The sequence below is a fragment of the Piliocolobus tephrosceles genome, chromosome 2, assembly GCF_002776525.5.
Source record: "Piliocolobus tephrosceles isolate RC106 chromosome 2, ASM277652v3, whole genome shotgun sequence".
NCBI classification, from domain to species: Eukaryota; Metazoa; Chordata; class Mammalia; order Primates; family Cercopithecidae; genus Piliocolobus; species Piliocolobus tephrosceles.
Window position 1 is genome coordinate 130,217,927 of NC_045435.1, and position 18,084 is coordinate 130,236,010.

The 18,084-nt window shown below is 40.4% G+C and overlaps 1 protein-coding gene across 3 annotated transcripts in view; it reads right to left on the bottom strand.

The window, feature by feature from the left end:
* Positions 1–18,084, bottom strand: part of CLRN1 (clarin 1) — a 45,402-nt gene that overhangs the window by 16,939 nt on the left and 10,379 nt on the right. Inside the window, exon 1 of one of the 3 annotated variants that reach the window (XM_023232074.2) lies at positions 384–798. The exons of the other annotated variants lie outside the window; for them this stretch is intronic. Within the exon in view, the coding sequence (XP_023087842.1) occupies positions 384–408 (25 nt within the window). The 5' untranslated portion in view covers positions 409–798. Of the gene's footprint in view, positions 1–383; positions 799–18,084 lie in introns of those variants that run through there. 3 annotated transcript variants of the gene reach the window in all.

The following is an 18,084-nucleotide window of genomic DNA, read 5'->3' on the forward strand; positions in this document are numbered from 1 at the left end:
GAGATGGTGGTTGGACATTGGAGAGATGTGACTTGACTTCAGGAGAGAGTGACCTGCCCTTCCCATTCCCTTTTCAGCTTCCTTCTCTGCTGAGAGCCGCTTTCATTGCTCAATAAAATTCTTTGCATTCAAAATCCTTCAGTTTATCTGTGTGACCTCATTCCTCTTGGGCAGCAAACAAGAATTCAGGATGCACAAATTGTGGGTACCCCAAAAGACTGTCACCCTGGCCCTTTGCCCTCACTGGCAGAGGGCAGCCACCCCAAGTGATGAAGCAAAAGGCCCACTGAGCTGACAACACACTGCTGTCCGCAGATGGCGGAGCTAAAAGAGCATTGTAACACACACACCCTCTGGGGCCCTGGGGTCACAGGCACCCCCACCTGGATGCTGCTGCAGGGCCTGCATGGAGTTTGCTCCTGACAGCACTAAAGCAGCCAGCTAGTTCCTGCACTCATTCACTCGTGTGCTCCCTCCTCCAAGAGGTTGAGCGGGGCAGGCTGAGTAAATGGGGCACCCCTGTTGTGAGTCCCGTGAAGGGGTCAAGAAAATAGCCTGCATCAACAACAAGATAGTTTCAGATAGTGAAACATATGATAGAGAAATATAATAGGGTAATGGGATTTTGAGTGATCTCTGAGTAGATGGGGGTGGTCAGGAAAGTGACACGAGCTGACACCTGAATGTTGAGAAGGAAATCATCCCTTGAAGATCTAGGGGAAGAGCTTTCCAGGGAAAAGAAGCACAACTGAGGCAGGAATGAGCCAGTGCAGTGGAGCCTGGTGAATGGTGAGGAGGTGGAAGTGGGATTGTTGTGCTGGGATCAGATTGTTGTACCCACTGGATCCTGGCCTATTGACCATGGCAAGGAGTCAGCTTTTTATTCTAAATTTATTAGGAAGCCACTTGAGAGTTTTAAGTAGGAGAGGGACACAGTCTCCTTCAAGATATTAAAAAATCTTTCTGAATGCTGACTAGTGATCACAAGGGGGTGGAGAAGGACAAATATCCAGAGATCTAAGGGAGGCTATTTACAGAAGTGAGAGATGGGGGTTCGCCTACGGTGGGAGAGGTTGTCAGATTTGGGATACATTTTAGAGATGGAAGATAGGAGTTGTTAAAAAAAAAAAAAAAAGAGGAATCCAGGCTGGGCACGGTGGCTCATGCTTGTAATCCCAGTACTTTGAGAGGCTGTGGTGAGCGGATCACAAAGTCAGAAGGCTGAGGCAGGAGAATTGCTTGAACCCGGGAGGCAGAGGTTGCAGTGAGCCAAGGTCCCACCACTGCACTCCAGCCTGGGTTACAGAGTGAGAATCAGTCTCAAAAAAAAAGAAGAGTCAAGGATTACTCCAAAATTTTTGTCTTGAGCAACTGAATAAATGGTGATGCTGTTAACTGAGATAGACTAGTAGAAGAGACAGGCTTGGGCACCAGGATGGGAAGTGATGCAAGAGTTCTGTCTTAGATGTTTTACATTTGAGTTTCCTTAAAACCTCCAAGTAGAAATGTCAAATAGGATTATGTTTCTGGAGGTCCAGGGAGAAGACTGGGGTGTTTAAGAGGACTGGGACTAGGGTAAAGCAAACAAGGTGCCTAGGGTGGAAAAGGTAAGGTGGTAGTCACTCTCCAGGGCCAGTCCTGTACTTGCATGGGCCCGATAAAGAATGTTTCCTTAAACTTTATGTGCTAGGTGCCTCCATGACCTCTCCGTAGTCCTAGCCCTGGTATTTAACCCCATTGGAATAGACATCCCAAGGAGATGAACCCAGGGAGAAGCTGCAGTTCAAGAGAGAAGCCCTGAAGCTCCCCCATGTCTACAAGCACAGAAAAGGAGAAAAGCCAACCAAGAAGACTGGGAAAAGAGTCATTTGTGAGTTAGGAGCAGACCCAGGAGTGAGACAGCAGGGAAGCAAATGGGAAAAAAATGTTTCAAGGAGGAGTAAATAGTCATCTGCACAAATGCATGTTTCATGGCCACAACACTCTACTCCTGACCACATGCTGGAAGGGGGCCAGGAGAGAAAGTTTGATTGGTTCAGAACAAGCCCTTCACCACTGCTGGATGTAACTAACTAACTACACATGTACATACATGAAATAAGCTTAGTGCTATCCAATAGGGAGCATTGTCTTCGTAAATACAGAGGTGTTTGGATCCTGATGGTGTTTACCAGTGTCCTCACTCAGGAGTCATGGGCAGGTCATTTGACTGCTGAGTTTTAGTTGCACTACATTTCCTTTATCTTCTCACACTCAGAGAAATGCACATTAAAATTATGAGATACCATTTTCAACATATCGTGTTTACAAAGATGAAAATATTTAGCAATATCCTGTGTTAGCTAGGGTACAGGGAAATGGGGACCCTTGTGCATTTTTCTTGGGAGTGTAAATTGGTATAACCTCCTTTGAGACAGCTGGGCAATATCTGTAAAGCATTAAAATGCACATATCCTTTAGCGAAGCAATTTAACTTTCAGGATTTTATCCCATGAATATTTTTGCACATGAATCCAATAAAGTATTACAAGGATATTCATTGCAGCATTTTTTGATAATATGAATAGGTTGGAAATAACGTACATGTTTAGCAGTAGCATACTCATACAATGGAATATTAGTCAATGATTACAAAGAATGAAGCAAATCTATAATAACATGTATGGAATTATTCATCAAAATGTGATGTGAGGTGAAAAAACAAGCCAAATAAATGAAGACATATGTGCACCATTCTGCTATTTGGGAAAAAAGCCAAAAGGGAATGTGAATAATAATAAATATTAATAATTATTTAAGCACTTATCTGATTTAATTCTCTCAACAGCCCTATGAGATAGGTACCATTATTAAAAACTGAGGCACAAAGGCCATGTACCATGCCCAAGATTTATACTTACTGGCATAATAGGAATTTGAATTCATGTTCTCACTTTTAACCACCTTGTTACAGCAGCCCTAGGGACTGGCATGTGTGTCTAGGCAGAGACTATTTCTACAAAAGTGGTAACATTGCTTCTGGGAAGGAAGACTGAGGAACAGTTCATCATGTACCTTTTTGTACTAAAATGTTCTTTTTCTTCACTTTTCTGCAAGCATTGTCTATTCAATGAATACATAAATACTTTTTTTAATAATTGGAAGGATAAATGAAGACATAAAAATTCCTGACTGTTACAGATTAAAAGAAATTTAAGAGACATATTAATAAAATGTAATGTATGGCTATTGTTTCTGAATCTGGTTTGTGATTTGAACAGACCAATTCTAAGAAGATGATTTTGAGATAGCAAGGGGAAATTGGACATGGACTGGGTATTAGATGATATTTTATCATTGTTATAGATTTTATTGGTTATGTTAATGGTGTTGTGGTTGCTCTTTTAAAAGTCCTTATTGGTTAAAAATGATACAGATGAATGGATGGCTGGATGACTGGATGAAAAGATAAAGATGAAATATGTAAAGACACCCATAGGCCTGAAATAAAGGGATGGAGGAAAATCTACCAAGCAAACAGAAAACAGAAAAAACCAAGGGTTGCAATCCTAATTCCAGACAAAAAAGACTTCAAACCAACAAAGATAAAAAAAAAAAAAAGACAAAGAAGGGCATTACGTAATGGTAAAGGGTTCAATTCAACAAGATCTAACTATCCTAAATATATATGCATCCAACACAGAAGCACCCAGATTCATAAAGCAAGTTCTTAGAGACCTATAAAGAGATATAGACTCCCACACAATAGTAGTAGGAGACTTCAGCACTTCATTGACAGTATTAGATCGCTGAGGCAGAAAATTAGCAAAGATATTCAGGATCTGAACTCAACATTGGACCAAATGGATCTGATAGACCTCTACAGAACTCTCTACCCAAAACCAACAGAATATACATTCTTCTCATCACCATATGGGACATACTCTAAAATCAACCACATAATTGAACATAAAACAATCCTCAGCAAATGCAAAAGAACCAAAATCATATCGAACATCCTCAGACCACAGTACAATAAAAATAGAAGTCAAGACTAAGAAAATTGCTCAAAACCATGCAATTACATGGAAATTAAACAACATGTTCTTGAATGACTTTGGATACATAAGGAAATTAAGGCAGAAATCAAGAAGTTTTTTGGAACTAATGAGAACAAAGATACAACATACTAGACTCTCTGGGACACAGGTAAGGCAGTGCTAAGAGATAAATTTAAAGCACTAAATGTCCACATCAAAAAGTTAGAAAGATCTCAGATTAACAACCTAACATCAGAATGGAAATAATTAGAGAAGCAAGAACAAGTGAACCCCAAAGCTAGTACAAGACAAGGAATAACCAAAATCAGAGCTGAACTGAAGGATTCAGACATGAAAAACCATTCAAAAGATCAAGAAATCCAGGAGCTGGTTTTTTGAAAAAATTAATAAGATACATAGGCCACTAGCTAGCCTAATAAAGAAAAAAAGAGAGAGGATTCAAATAACACAATTAGAAATGATGAAGAGAATGTTACAACTGACCCCACGGAAATAAAAACAACCATCAGAAACTACTACAAACACCTCTATGCACACAAACTAGAAAACCTAGAAGAGCTAAATAAATTCCTGGATACAAACACCTTCCAAAGACTGAACCAAAAAATTGATTCCACTTCTAAAATTATTATTGATCTATTTAGGGAATCAGTAATAAATACTCTACCAACTAAAAAATCCCAGCACCTGATGACTTCACAGCCAAATTCTACCAGATATATAAAGAAGAGCTGGTACCATTCCTACAGAACCTATTCCAAAATAAAATGAGGAGGAGGGACTCCTCCTCAACTCATTTTAGGAGGCTGGCATCATTCTGATACCAAAAATCTGGTAGAGACACAACAAAAAAAGAAACTTCGGGCCAATATCCGTAATGAATATCAGTGCAAAAATCCTCAACAAAATACTTGCAAACTGAATCCAGTAGCACATCAAAAAGCTAAACCACCACAATCAAGTAGGCTTCATCCCTAGGATGCAAGGTTGGTTCAACATAAGCAAATCAAAGAATGTGATTCATCACATAAACAGAACTAAAGACAAAAGCCACATGATTATCTCAATAGAGGCAGAAAAGACTTTTGATAAAATTCAACACTGCTTCATGTTAAAAACTGTCAATAAACTAGGTATTAAAGGAACATACCTCAAAATAATAAGAGCCATATATGACAAACCACCACCAACATCATACTGAATGGGCAAAAGCTGGAAGCATTCTCCTTGAAAACTGACACAAGACAAGAATGCCCTCTCTCACCACGCCTATTCAACATGGTACTGGAAGTCCAGGTCAGGGAAATCAGGCAAGAGAAAGAAATAAAGGGCATCCAAGTCGGAAGAGAGGAAGTCAAACTATATCTTTTTGCAGAGAACATGATTCTATATCTAAAAATCCCTGGAGTCTTAACTCAAAAACTCCTTCAAGTGATAAGCAACTTCAGCAAAGTCTCAGGATACAAAAAATCACTAGCATTCCTATACACCAACAACATCCACGCTGAGAGCCAAATCAGAAAGGCAATCCCATTCACAATTACCACAGAAAGAATACAATACTTAGGAATACAGCTAAGCGAGGAGGTGAACAATCTCTACAATAATAGTTACAAAACACTGCTTGAAGAAATCGAGAAGACACAAACAAATGGAAAAACATCCCATGCTCATGGATAGGAAGAATCAATATCATTATATGTTATTCCTAACAAATTACCAATGACATTCTTCACATAACTAGAAAAAAGCTATTTTAAACTTCATATGGAACAAAAAAAGAGCCCAAATCGCCAAGGTAATTCTAAGCAAAAAGAACAAAGCTGGAGGCATCATGTTACCCAAGTTTGAAATATGCTATAGGGCTACAGTAACCAAAACAGAATGATACTAGTACAAAAACAGGCACATAGACCAAATGAACAGGATAGAAAGACCCAAAATAAGGCCACACACCTAAAACCATCTGATCTTCAAGAAACCTGACAAAAACAAGCAATGGAGGAAATATTCCCTACTCAATAAATAATGCTGGGATAACTGGCTAGCCATACGCAGAAGATTGAAACTGGACCCCTTCCTTACACCATATATAAAAATCAACCCAAGATGGATTAAAAATTTAAATGTAAAACCCAAAACTATAAAAACCCTAAAAGACAACCTAGGCAATACCATTCTGGACATAGGACCTGACAAAGGTTTCATGACAAAGACACCGAAAGCAATTGCAACAAAAGCAAAAATTGACAAATGGAATCTGATTAAACTTAGGAGCTTCTGCATGGTAAAATAAACTATCAAAAGAGTAAGCAGATAACCTACAGAATGGGAGAAAATATTTGCAAGCTATGCATCTGACAAAGGTCTAATACCCAGCATCTATGACGAACTTAAACAAATTTACAAGAGAAAAACAAAAAACCCCACTAAAAAGTGGGCAAAGGACATGAGCAGACACTTTTCAAACAAAGATATACGTGTGGCCAACAAACATATGAAAAAAAGCTCAACATCACTGATCATTAGAGAAATGCAAATCAAAACCACAATGAAATACCATCTCACTAATTAGAATGGCTTTTATTAAAAAGTCAAAAAATAGCAGATGCTGGCAAGGTTGCAGAGAAAAGGGAACACTTATACACTGTGGGAATGTAAATTAGTTCAACCACTGTGGAAAGCAGTGTGGTGATTCTGCAAAGAGTTAATAGCAGAAGGACCATTTCACCCAGCAATCCCGTTACTGGGTACCTACCCAGAAGAATAGAAATCATTCTACTATAAAAACACATGCATGCAAATGTTCATTGCAGCACTATTTACAATTCTGAAGACACAGAATCAACCTAAATGCCCATCAATGACAGATTGGATAAAGAAAATGTGGCATATATACACCATGGAATACTATGCAACCATAAAAATGAATAAGATCAAGTCTTTTGCAGGAAGATAGATGGAGTTGGAGGCTATCATCCTTAGCAAACTAACACAGGGACAAAAAACCAAATACTGCATGTTCTCACTTATAAGTGGGAGCAAAATGATGAGAACTTACGAACAGAAAGAAGGAAACAGCAGACACTGGGGTCTTCTTGAGGATGGAGGGTGGGAGGAGGGCAAGGAGCAGAAAAGAATCTGTACAACAAACCCTCATGATAGGAGTTTATCTATGTAACAAACTTTCACAGGTACCCCCAAATCTAAAATAAAAGTTTTTTAAAAAATAAAATTCCTCAGCTCTATTAGTCCATTCTCTCATTACTATAAAGAAATACCTGAGACTAGGTGTTTTTTTTTTTTTTTTTTTTTTTTTTTTGAGACAGGGTCTTACTGCATTGCCCAGGCTGGAGTACAGTGGCTCCATCTTGACTCTCTGCAACCTCCACCTCCCAGGTTCAAGTGATTCTCCTGCCTCAGCCTCCCGAGTAGCTGGGATTACAGGCACCTGCCACCATGCCTGCCTAATTTTTATATTTTTAATAGAGATGGGGTTTCACCATGTTGGCCAGGCTGGTCTCGAACTCCTGACCTCAAATGATCTGCCTGCCTCAACCTCCCAAAGTGCTGAGATTACAGGTGTGAGTCACCACGCCCGGCCTGAGACTGGGTAATTTTAAAAGAGATGAGGTTTAATTGGCTCACAGTTCTCCAGGCTGTACAGGAAACATGGCAGAGTCAGCTTCCAGGGAGGCCTCTGGGAATTTAACAATCATGGTGGAAGGCAAAGTCGGAGCCAGCACTTCACATGGCCAGAGTAGGAGAAAGAGAGAGAGGGGAGGTGCCACACACTTTTAAACAACCAGATTGCATGAGAACTCACTCACTATACAATACCGAGGGGGAACAGTGCTAAACCATTTATAAGAACTCTGCCCCCATGATCCAATCACCTCCCACCAGGCCCCACCTCCAACAGTGGGGATTATAATTCGACTTGAGATTTGGGCAGGGACGACATCCAAACTCTATTATCAGCTCTGTTTGGAAGACTGCAGTGGTGGCAACGTGGATGTTAAAGGTCACAGATGCTGACCTCCTGTTGTCAGTACTTGGCAGTTGTCCACTATGCCCCATCTTCCAGCAGCATAGCAGTCTCATACTTCCGGCAGCGTAGTTCATCTTACAGTATGGATCCCAACCTATGATGGCTTGATTTTTCAACTTTATGATGGTCTGAAATTTATAAGCATTCAGTAGAAACCGCACTTTGAATTTTGAGTTTTGATCTTTTCCCAGGCCAGTGATATGCGATAGGAAACTCTCAATGCCAGGCAGTGGCACCAAGCGCAGCTCCCAGCCAGTCACAGCATCACGAGGGCCAGCAACCGGTACTTTACAGTATCCTATGTTGCCAGGTGATTTGGCTCAGCTGTAGGCAATGTGTGTCATGAGTACATTTAACGTAGGCTGAACTAAGCTATGATGTTTGGTAGATTAGGTGTATTAAAAGCATTTTCAACTTAACGATATTTCAACTTATGACGGGTTTATTGGGAAGTAACATTATCATAAGTCGAGGCACATCTATACTACAATAACCCGCCTTCTGGAGCCTCCCTTACACTCAGTCAGCTATTGGATTGGTTTTTCCTAGCAATTATTAAACAAACAAACAAACAAACAAATACTGATTCCATTCATCTCCCCACCTGTTAAAAAGATAGCTACTTCATCATCTGTGATAGGGTGGTTACATTAAGCCTGTCCTAAAATTGAGGGTTGTTACCAAATTGAAACAAATACAGAAAGAAGTTGCACTGATTTGCCTCCTGGAAAAGCCAGAAGCTAAAATAAATTGTCATGTGGCGCAGTTTAATTTTTGTGAAATCTCTGAAATTCTCACTGTTGTGAGAACATGACCCAGCAGGACACTAATCCCTGCATGCTATATTTACACTTCATCAGGTTTCTTCTTCTTCTTCTTGTTCTTTTAATCAAAAATCCCCGAGTCTGTAATGATCAGCCAGAACTCTGGTAACACCCTTCTGTTTTCTGACCAACACTAATATGACTTTTCCTTGATTGAAGCTGAGAGCAGACCATTCAAATAAGTATTGAGAGTTGTCGCTTTAATGATGTTGGATATTGTGTATCTAGGAGGTAGATTTGCTTGGTCTTTCTGTTCTTTTAGATTTAGGATTACAACACAGAAAAAGGATTTGAACATTTTGATCTGTGGAGGAGTTGTCATTGATCCAGCAAGTCACTTCTAGTCTCCAGAAAGTATTTGATTAGCTATTGACAAGTGAAAGGGAGTTATTTATCAAAACACACAGCTGATGCCACATTAGTAACATAACTTTGTGCATTCAGAATTACCCTCCCTCTCTTTCATTCTCTTATCTTTGATTTATTCACTCTATGAGTCAATGTTTCTAGGTGTCCTCATCCTTAACCATCCCAGACCCCTAATTGCCCTTTTCTCTTCATTATCACCAAACTTCTTCAAAGAACAATATGCAAGTAATAACAATAAGGAAAAAAAGCCAATAATTATAAAACGTTTGCTATGTTTCAAGTACTTTTTTTTTCTTTGAGATGGAGTCTCGCTCTGTCACCCAGGCAGTGGGTGGAGCCCACTGCAGCCTCCACCTCCAGAGTTCAATGATTCTCCCACCTCAGGCTCTCAAGTAGCTGGGATTACAAGCATGCACCACCAAGCTCAGCTGATTTTTGTATTTTTAGTAGAGACAGGGTTTCACCATGTTGACCAGGCTGGTCTTGAACTCCTGGCCTCAAGTGATCCACCCGCCGTGGCCTCCCACAGTGCTAGGATTACAGGTGTGAATCACCACACCCTTCCAAGTACTTTATATATATATATATATAACATAAATTAGCACATTTAATTCTAACAATATGAGGAAAGTATTATTTTATCCTTAAAGTATAGATTTCAAAACACCAAGGCACAGAGAAGTTAAGTAATTTGCCCAAAGTCACACAGTGGGTGGCATTGATTTTATTTTTTCCTTGCTATTTTTAAGATTAAAGTAAATTTAGCAGAGCATAAATAATCCCTTTTTAGTGTACAGTTCTGTGAGTTTTGACAAATGCATACAGTTGTGTAACCACCACAATAATCGAGATATAGAACAATTTCACTATTCTAAAAACTCTCCCCACCCCTCCCAGGAAGTTTTGCCCCTTTGCAGTCAACCCTTCCTCTACCCCCAGGTCCATATGTGTAGCTATAAGAAGCTGCTGAGTGTTTTCCAAAGTGGCTCTACCATTCACCTTCCCACTAGCAATGTACGAGAGTCCTACTTGTTCCACATTCTGGCTGGCACTTGGCAGGTTTTTTAAAGTGGTAGCCATTTAATAGATACGTAGTTTATCTCAGTGTTGTTTTAATTTGCATTTCCCAAGTGTCTAATGATGTTGAGCATTTTTTGGAGAGCTTATTTGCCTTTCACAGGTCATTTTTGATGATGTGTTCATAGTATCTTCTGTGCATTTCTTATTGGATTGTTTATTACTGAGTTTTGAAAAGTCTTTATGCATGCTAGATACAAACCCTTTATCTGATAAGAAATTCACAAATATTTTCTCCGTCCATGGCTTGTATTTTCATTCTCTTATCAGTGTCTTTTGAAGAGTAGTTCTTATCTTTATGAACTCCAATTTATCAAGATTTTTTATGTATCAAGTTTCAAATGTCAAATCTAAGAAGTCTTTGCCTGATGCAAGGTCACAAATATTTTCTGCTGTGTTTGTCTCCTTGAAGTTTTTAGTTCTAGGTTTACATTTACATCTGTGATCTCTTTCAGGTTATTTTTTGTATATAGTACAAGTTTGAGTCAAGGTTAATTTTGTATTTTTGCATATAGATATCAAATTGTTTCAGAACTTAGAAAACTGAACATAGACTTAACATATAACCCAGCAATCCCATTGCTCGGTATTTACCTAAGAGAATCGAAAACATGTGTCCACACAAAAATCTGTATGCAAATATTTACTTTATTCATATTTGCCAAACACTAGAAACAGCTTAGTATCCATTGACAGGTGAACAGATAAACAAGCCGTGGCCCATCCATGTGATGAAATACTAGTCAGCAATGAAAAGATACTGCTACTCACAATAACTCGGACAGATCTGAAATAACTATGCTAACTGGAAGAAGTCAGACTCGAGAGGCTGCATGCTGCATGATTCCTTACATATGACATTCTGGAAAAAGCAAAATGATAAGGACAGAAAACAGATCAGTGGTTGCCAAGGGGTTGGGAGTAGGAGAGGAGATGGACCATAAAAGGGACAGAGGGAACCCGGGTGTGATGGGTGCATTCTATATCTTGGTTGTGGTGGTCATTATAAGCCAATATACATTAGTCAAAATGCATTAGTCTAATGCATACATTAGTCAAAATGCATCCTAAGAAGGATGAATTTTACTGTATGTAAATTATGCCTCAATAAACCCGACTGAAAACAAATCAAAGCTGGGTGGAAAGAGGTTTGGGAGGAATTCAGGGCAATGGAGGTAAAATAGTAGTAGCAAGAGAGGGTGATAGGACCCAGTGTGTTTTTGTTTTGTTTTACTTTGTTTTTAGAAGTTGAAAGATGCAGGTTGGCAATTGAAATGGAATTTCAAATCCCCTTATTAAAAAAAATTAATCCAACATACTTGGGGGATTGTCAACATGTTACATGGAAACTGACTCCCGTTTAACAGTAGGCTTAAAGTTCCAGATTTGGGAAAAGAATTCATTGCACACCTGAACATGACAAAGCTCTTTTTTTTTTTGTAAAGCAGAGAAAGGGGATTGAAGGAAGATGGATTTTCTTCCAACCCTGTTTCTGTTAGTTTGTCCCAAAGCCCCACTGTCTATGGAGGACCTTTTTTTATGAACAACATTGTAACAATAAAATTAAAATTAAAATTGGAATTTCACCCATACTCCTAACCAACATAAAAAGCAAAATTTTTCTTTATTTTTGTTCCTTTGAAATCTTTGTTCATCTTACTATTTCCTATATTACTATTATCTCAATGCAGTTTTGAAATCACCTTCTGTTCTTTTCACTCAGAATATAAGCATTTTCTGTGTTATGCATATTGTCTTCATAACTATCATTTAGATAACGCATACGTTTTTAACCAAACGGATGCCCTGCAATCTGTTAGGTCGTCTTCTATTGGTTCAGGATTACAGCTCATGCTTCCAGGAACATCTCTAAGCACATACCTTTTTCTTTTTTATTTTGGAGATGGGGGATATATGGGAATAACCTTTTTGGGTGAATTCCTAGGAAAGGGATTACTTGGGTAATGGTGCTTCCTAAAAGAATGCTAGTTGTGGTATAGATCCCAGGTAACCTCAAGAACATGAGTGGCGTTTTGTAATATATATATATTAAACTCTACTTTTTCAACCATGATTCAAAGCTTGATTCCCTCTCCGTGAAGTCTGGAAAGCAGAAATTTCTGACAAGATACCTAGTCAGAACAGACAGCTAGAAGAAAGTAGTCACTGGGTTCTCTATCCTAGTAGCAGAACAGAAGGCACCTAAACCACAGGAGAGAGAAAGCAAAAAAGGAAATCCACGCTGCATACCTTGGCATGCAGAGAGAGGCTGTCCTACTCTCATTACTCAAGTCTGCTATTACGAAACAGAGCTGAGTAAGTCATAAGTTAATGACTTGGAGTGAAAACAGTGATAGGGATGCTCTCGTAGGAAAGCTGCCCTCCTGCAGTCATTTGGTGGGGGCTCTAATTTTTAGGCTGTGACCCTTGCCTCCCTGCCTTTACTCTCCTGCTCAAATGAGAATCCCTGAGGCTCTGATCTGCGGACCCCCATTCTGCAAAGCCTTTTCTAGTTTTTTCCTCTCTGTCCCTTGTCAGATATTCCAAACCTCCCCTATTCTTAAGGACCTATCACACTCCACCTCCATTTCTTTCAGCCTATGAACCTGGCTTATGAAGTGCTCAAACATATTTTGTAAACTAAACTCTCTCATTTCACAGAGCAAGGTGAAGCTATCGTGGAATGCCCTCAACTTGACAGAACTCCATTGCCGCCCATCTACACCTTCTTCGTGGTGTATACCAAACCTTCCCTTTATTCTTAGTGAAATAAATGTTTTCTCTTGTCCAAGCCAAGGGTGGCCCTTCTCCCTGTGCTTTCAGACTCATCCTTTCTCATCTTTGCAGGGACCTTTCTAATTCACTATTTACCCTCCCATTTGTCTGCAGTCTTTTCCTCCCTACTGCTCTATCTTCTTAGTACAGAATTATACTCAAGGTCTTCCCATTGTATACACACACAAACACACACACACACACACACACACACACACACACACACCACCCACAGCCTGGCCTTAGGGTTCCTCTGTCTATTTCCTGACCTCAGTCTTTCCCTTTTATACCTGCAACCCTTATCTCTGGGTCATGATCTCCCAGTCCCTCCTTAGCTCCTTCAAGGACCTCCCTTCCCCACCACTTCATCAAGACTGCTTTGGAAAAGGTCCCCTGTGATGTTCTGGCTGTAACATTCAAAGAACCATTTCCAGTGTCTCTCATTTGACATCTCTATGGCATCTAGGCCTGTCGACTGTTACTTCCTTGGTGAAGGTTTGTCCTCCCAAGGTTTCACCTCACTAACTCTCCCCTCAATCTCCTTGGAAAGCCTCCCCTCTCTACCTATTCATATTAGTGTTTTCTAGGACATATCTTTGTCTACCTTCTTTTTTTTTTTGGTGGGGGGAGAGACAGAGTCTGGCTCTGTCGTCCAGGCTGGAGTGCAATGGCATGATCTCGGCTCACTGCAACCTCTGCCTCCCGGGTTCAAGTAATTCTCCTGCCTCAGCCTCCAGAGGCTGGGATTACAAGTGTTCACCACCACATCCAGCTAATTTTTGTGTCTTTCAGTAGAGACAGGGTTTCACCATGTTGGACAGTCTGGTCTTGAACTCCTGACCTTGTGATCCACCCACCTCAGCCTCCTAAAGTGCTGGGATTATAGGCGTGAGCCACTGCACCTGGCCTTTGTCTACCTTCCTGTTCAACTCCCCTCCCTGGGAAATCTCATCTTCAGTTATGGTTCCAACTACTGACTCTAATCTGCTGATTCCCGCTTCTCTGCTTCTACCCCAGGCCTCTCTCAAAACCTGCAAATTGGTGTAACTCACAGACATCTCTGGTTGATGTTCTGCAAGTGATCAAATTAAACATGACTAAAAATAATTTCATATTCCTTCTCAACTTTTTCCTTCCGTATTCCTTATCTCAGAGAATGTAACAACTGTCTATCCAGCAGAAACCTGGGCTCATCTTCTGTCATCAAGTTCTGTTGGTTTCTATTTTGAATATTTTGGAAATATTTCCCTTCCTTTCTATTTCTTTGCCAATGCTCTGGTTTGGATCCCCAAATATTGGAGGAGCCTTATGACTGGTCCTCACTTCTCTTTTGATTTTCTTCCAGTCCATCTTCTGTCCCGTCACATAGCTGCTTGCTTTCCTTAAAAGGCTTCCTGTTGCCTACAAGATAAACTTCACTGCCTGACAGCAAACACAGTCTGTCCTGTTCTGGTTCCTGCCTTCCTCTCCAGTCTTACCTTTTCCCTCCTTCACGCTCTCACGCATCGTCAGTACTAGGGCCACAATAAGTTCTTCATGCATTTGCTTACACTGTTCATTTACTTAGAATGTTTCTTCAATGCCATCTAGTGAAATCTATCTCATCTTTAAGAACTTTCCTCTAGTTTTCCTATGCCTATTCCTCACAGACAGTACCTATTCTTCTTGGAGTTTTTATAACAAATACAATAATTGTGATAATAATGAGTGCTACTCGACCATCTATAGCTCATGGTAGGATTTGCTCAGCTTGACCTCTCTGCAGTTAGATGTGGCTGTGTAACAAGCCTTGGCCAATAAAATGTAAGTGGAGGTGGCATGTGTCAGTTCCAGGTCAGAGAATTTAATTGCCAGTGTGAGAGCCTCCACAACTCTTTCTCTGTTACAGTAACTGTCAACATTCCAGATGGTGGCCATATCCTGGAATGAAGCCCCAGCCAATCTCCAAAAGAATATGAACCATGAGCAAGAAACTCATCTTTGTTGTTTCAAACCTATGAAGTTCAAACTTACTCGTTATTAAAACATAACCCAGCCCATCCTGAATGATATGCTAGTATAGCTCTCCCAAGTGGCTGATCATTTCAGAACACTTCTGCTTAGATTCTGGGTTGTTGAACAAGTATCGTCTAATACCTTTCACATTCTCAGAGTCTACTAGAAGGCTTAGGCACATCATAGGCACTCAATAATCTTTTTAGGGGAGGCAGGGGTGAGAGCATTGAAGGCACATAAACTCTTTAACTTACAAATAATTTGTCTCACATGTCAAGTAATGCTATTTTCAATAGGTTACAGCCGGGCGTGGTGGCTCACACCTGTAATCCCAGCACTTTGGGAGGCTGAGGCAGGTGGATCACCTGAGGTCAGGAGTTCAAGAGCAGCCTGGCCAACATGGCGAAACCCCTTTTCTACTAAAAATACAAAAATTAGCCGGGTGTGGTGATGGGCGCCTATAGTCTCAGCTACTCGGGAGGCTGGAGCAGAAGAATCTCTAGAGCCCAGGAGGTGGAAGTTGCAGTGAGCTGAAATTGCATCACTGCACTCCAGCCTGTATGACAGAGCGAGACTTTGTCTCAAAAAAAAAAAGTTTACTGGAGGGTAATAAGAATAAGATAAAAAGTGTTTTTAGTAACTGCTAAGTGTGTTCCTTTATTATCTGCCATTAATCTGAGTTTTATTTGATATTGCTAAATGTATGTCTTTCATTTCAGTTGCCTCAACATTCATTTTACTTCTATCTGCTGGGGTTTTCTATTATATTTTATTCTGAAACTTTGTTATCCCTTTATCTATTACTGATTCCAGTCTAACAGTCATATCTGTTATCCTACAAACCTTAAAAATCCTAGTAAATTCAACCTAAGTCTATAGGTAATGGCATTAAGCAGGAGTCTCAGGCAGTTGGAATACAATGTACCACCAAAAGCACAATGGGTAGAAGGGCCAGTGGGGAGCCAGACATTAACTGCGCGGCAGCATGGCGGGTTGGGCAGAACATGGCTTTTGGAGTCAGGGAAGTTTGAAATTCATCTGGTTTTGCCATTTAGTATGCATGTTAGTCTCTATATCTCAGTTTCCTTAACTATCAGCATAGATAATAATAGAAATAAATCATGGAGCTTACAAGAAACACAAGCGAGATCATTTATGTGGAAGATTGCTGTTAATTTTAAGTAATTGTCTAAATATTTTTAACATCGTGAGAAGAGCAAAAGGGTTGTATTTCCCCTGAAAAGAGTGAGGAATGTAAGAACTCGATGTGATGAGGGTCCCAGGAGGAATCATTGAAGGTGGGTAAGAGGGATTTGGCCCACAGGTGGTCAGAGTACAGGTCTCTGCATTGGGACTGAGGAATACTCCACAGGAGTCCTTGGAGTACATGGAATTCAGGCAAACTTTCTGTCTTGCAGCTCAGTCTTTTACTTTTTTTCCTGACCAGGTAGGCGACTATTGCTATAAATAATGCTGGAACTTCGGATTTATGGTTAATTACTTATTTGAAACCAGTCACATACTTTCCTCACTGTCTGATATATTGCTCTCATTCTTGCTTCTATTTCCCTTGTGCAATTTCTTGGACATCCTCTGTAATGGCTGGTCTAAAATGATCTTTGGACTGATAACACACCTCTAAGGAGAACCCCTGAGAGTCTCTTTGGAAGGAGCAGAGCCCTTCCACAGGAGACAGACAGATGGAGGTCAAAAGTTAACTTTATTTCCGATAAAACTGTTAGAGAACATAGCTTAGATCTTCCATCAAGTTCCCCAAATTAGGCAGCTTCACCCACGCAATCACAGACAGGGCCAGACAGCTGAAGGCCTCCCTGTCAAGGACAGAGCTGACTCCTTTAACCCAACTAGTTGGTGAGCAGGCTCCTGTAACTGGTGGGCAGATTTGGAAACAGGGGAAGCCGCTGGAGCTGACAGCAAAGTATGCTCAGTTTCTTACTGCAGATTCATCAATCAGATTGCTCATTGACCGGAGGCCAGGTGGCTATGGACAAAGCAAAAGACCTTCATGAAAATGGAAGCAAAAGATCCCGGCTTAATTTTGATCAGAAAACCCCCCAACTGTGTGGAAGAAATGCTAAATACTGCTCCTTCCCCCTCCCCTCCTCCTTGTGGCTTCCCCCTTCCCTAACAGTAAGGGCTTCTAACTCTTGGCCTCACCTGTCTTGGCCACCATCCACCTCAGTCGTTCTCAGCCTTGGCTGCACATTAGAGTCCTCTGAGGAACTTTTAAAGCATTCCAATGCTCAGATCCCACCCCCAGAGATCCTGATTCAATTGGTCCAGGATGGAGCCTCAGGATCAGTAGTTTTAAGGACTCCCCAGATGATTCTAAAGTGCAGCCAAAGTTATGGACCACTGATCTAATAATTTTGGTTTCATCAACCTTTTTGCCTTCATCTGGCCAGATGTAAAATGCAGAAAAGGCCATCTGTGAAGCTCTCAGAACTAAGGCAGCCTCTGATAATGATGTCAGCAATGGTGCAGCAATTTCTTCCTAGATTAAAGCTCTAAAGGCAGTTTCAGAGGTCCTGTTTTTCGTCTCAACTTGTCCTTCTCTACATAAAAGGATGTGTTTTTTATAAAAGTATTTGGCCTCTTGGTGCTCAGCTATTCATTTTCTTGAAAGAGAATAAGAGGGAAGATTTCTTTCTTCTTACAGAAATGCTCTTGATCTGACTTTCCCCTCAGCCCATCTGCAGACAGTCATTATGAAAATCCAGTAAAAGACATTCTCTGACATCAGCTTAATGCATTCATCTCCTTTAATATCACCCATAATCTCACACTTAGGTATTGAGCCAAGCTTCCAAAGGCTATGTAGTCAGGTTGAATGAAATCCATGACCCCAGCACTTAAAAGAAGGAGACCTGATGGTATGATAAAACCATTCAAAATCTGATTTTCTCAGCCCCTTACCTGAATTCCTCTCAGC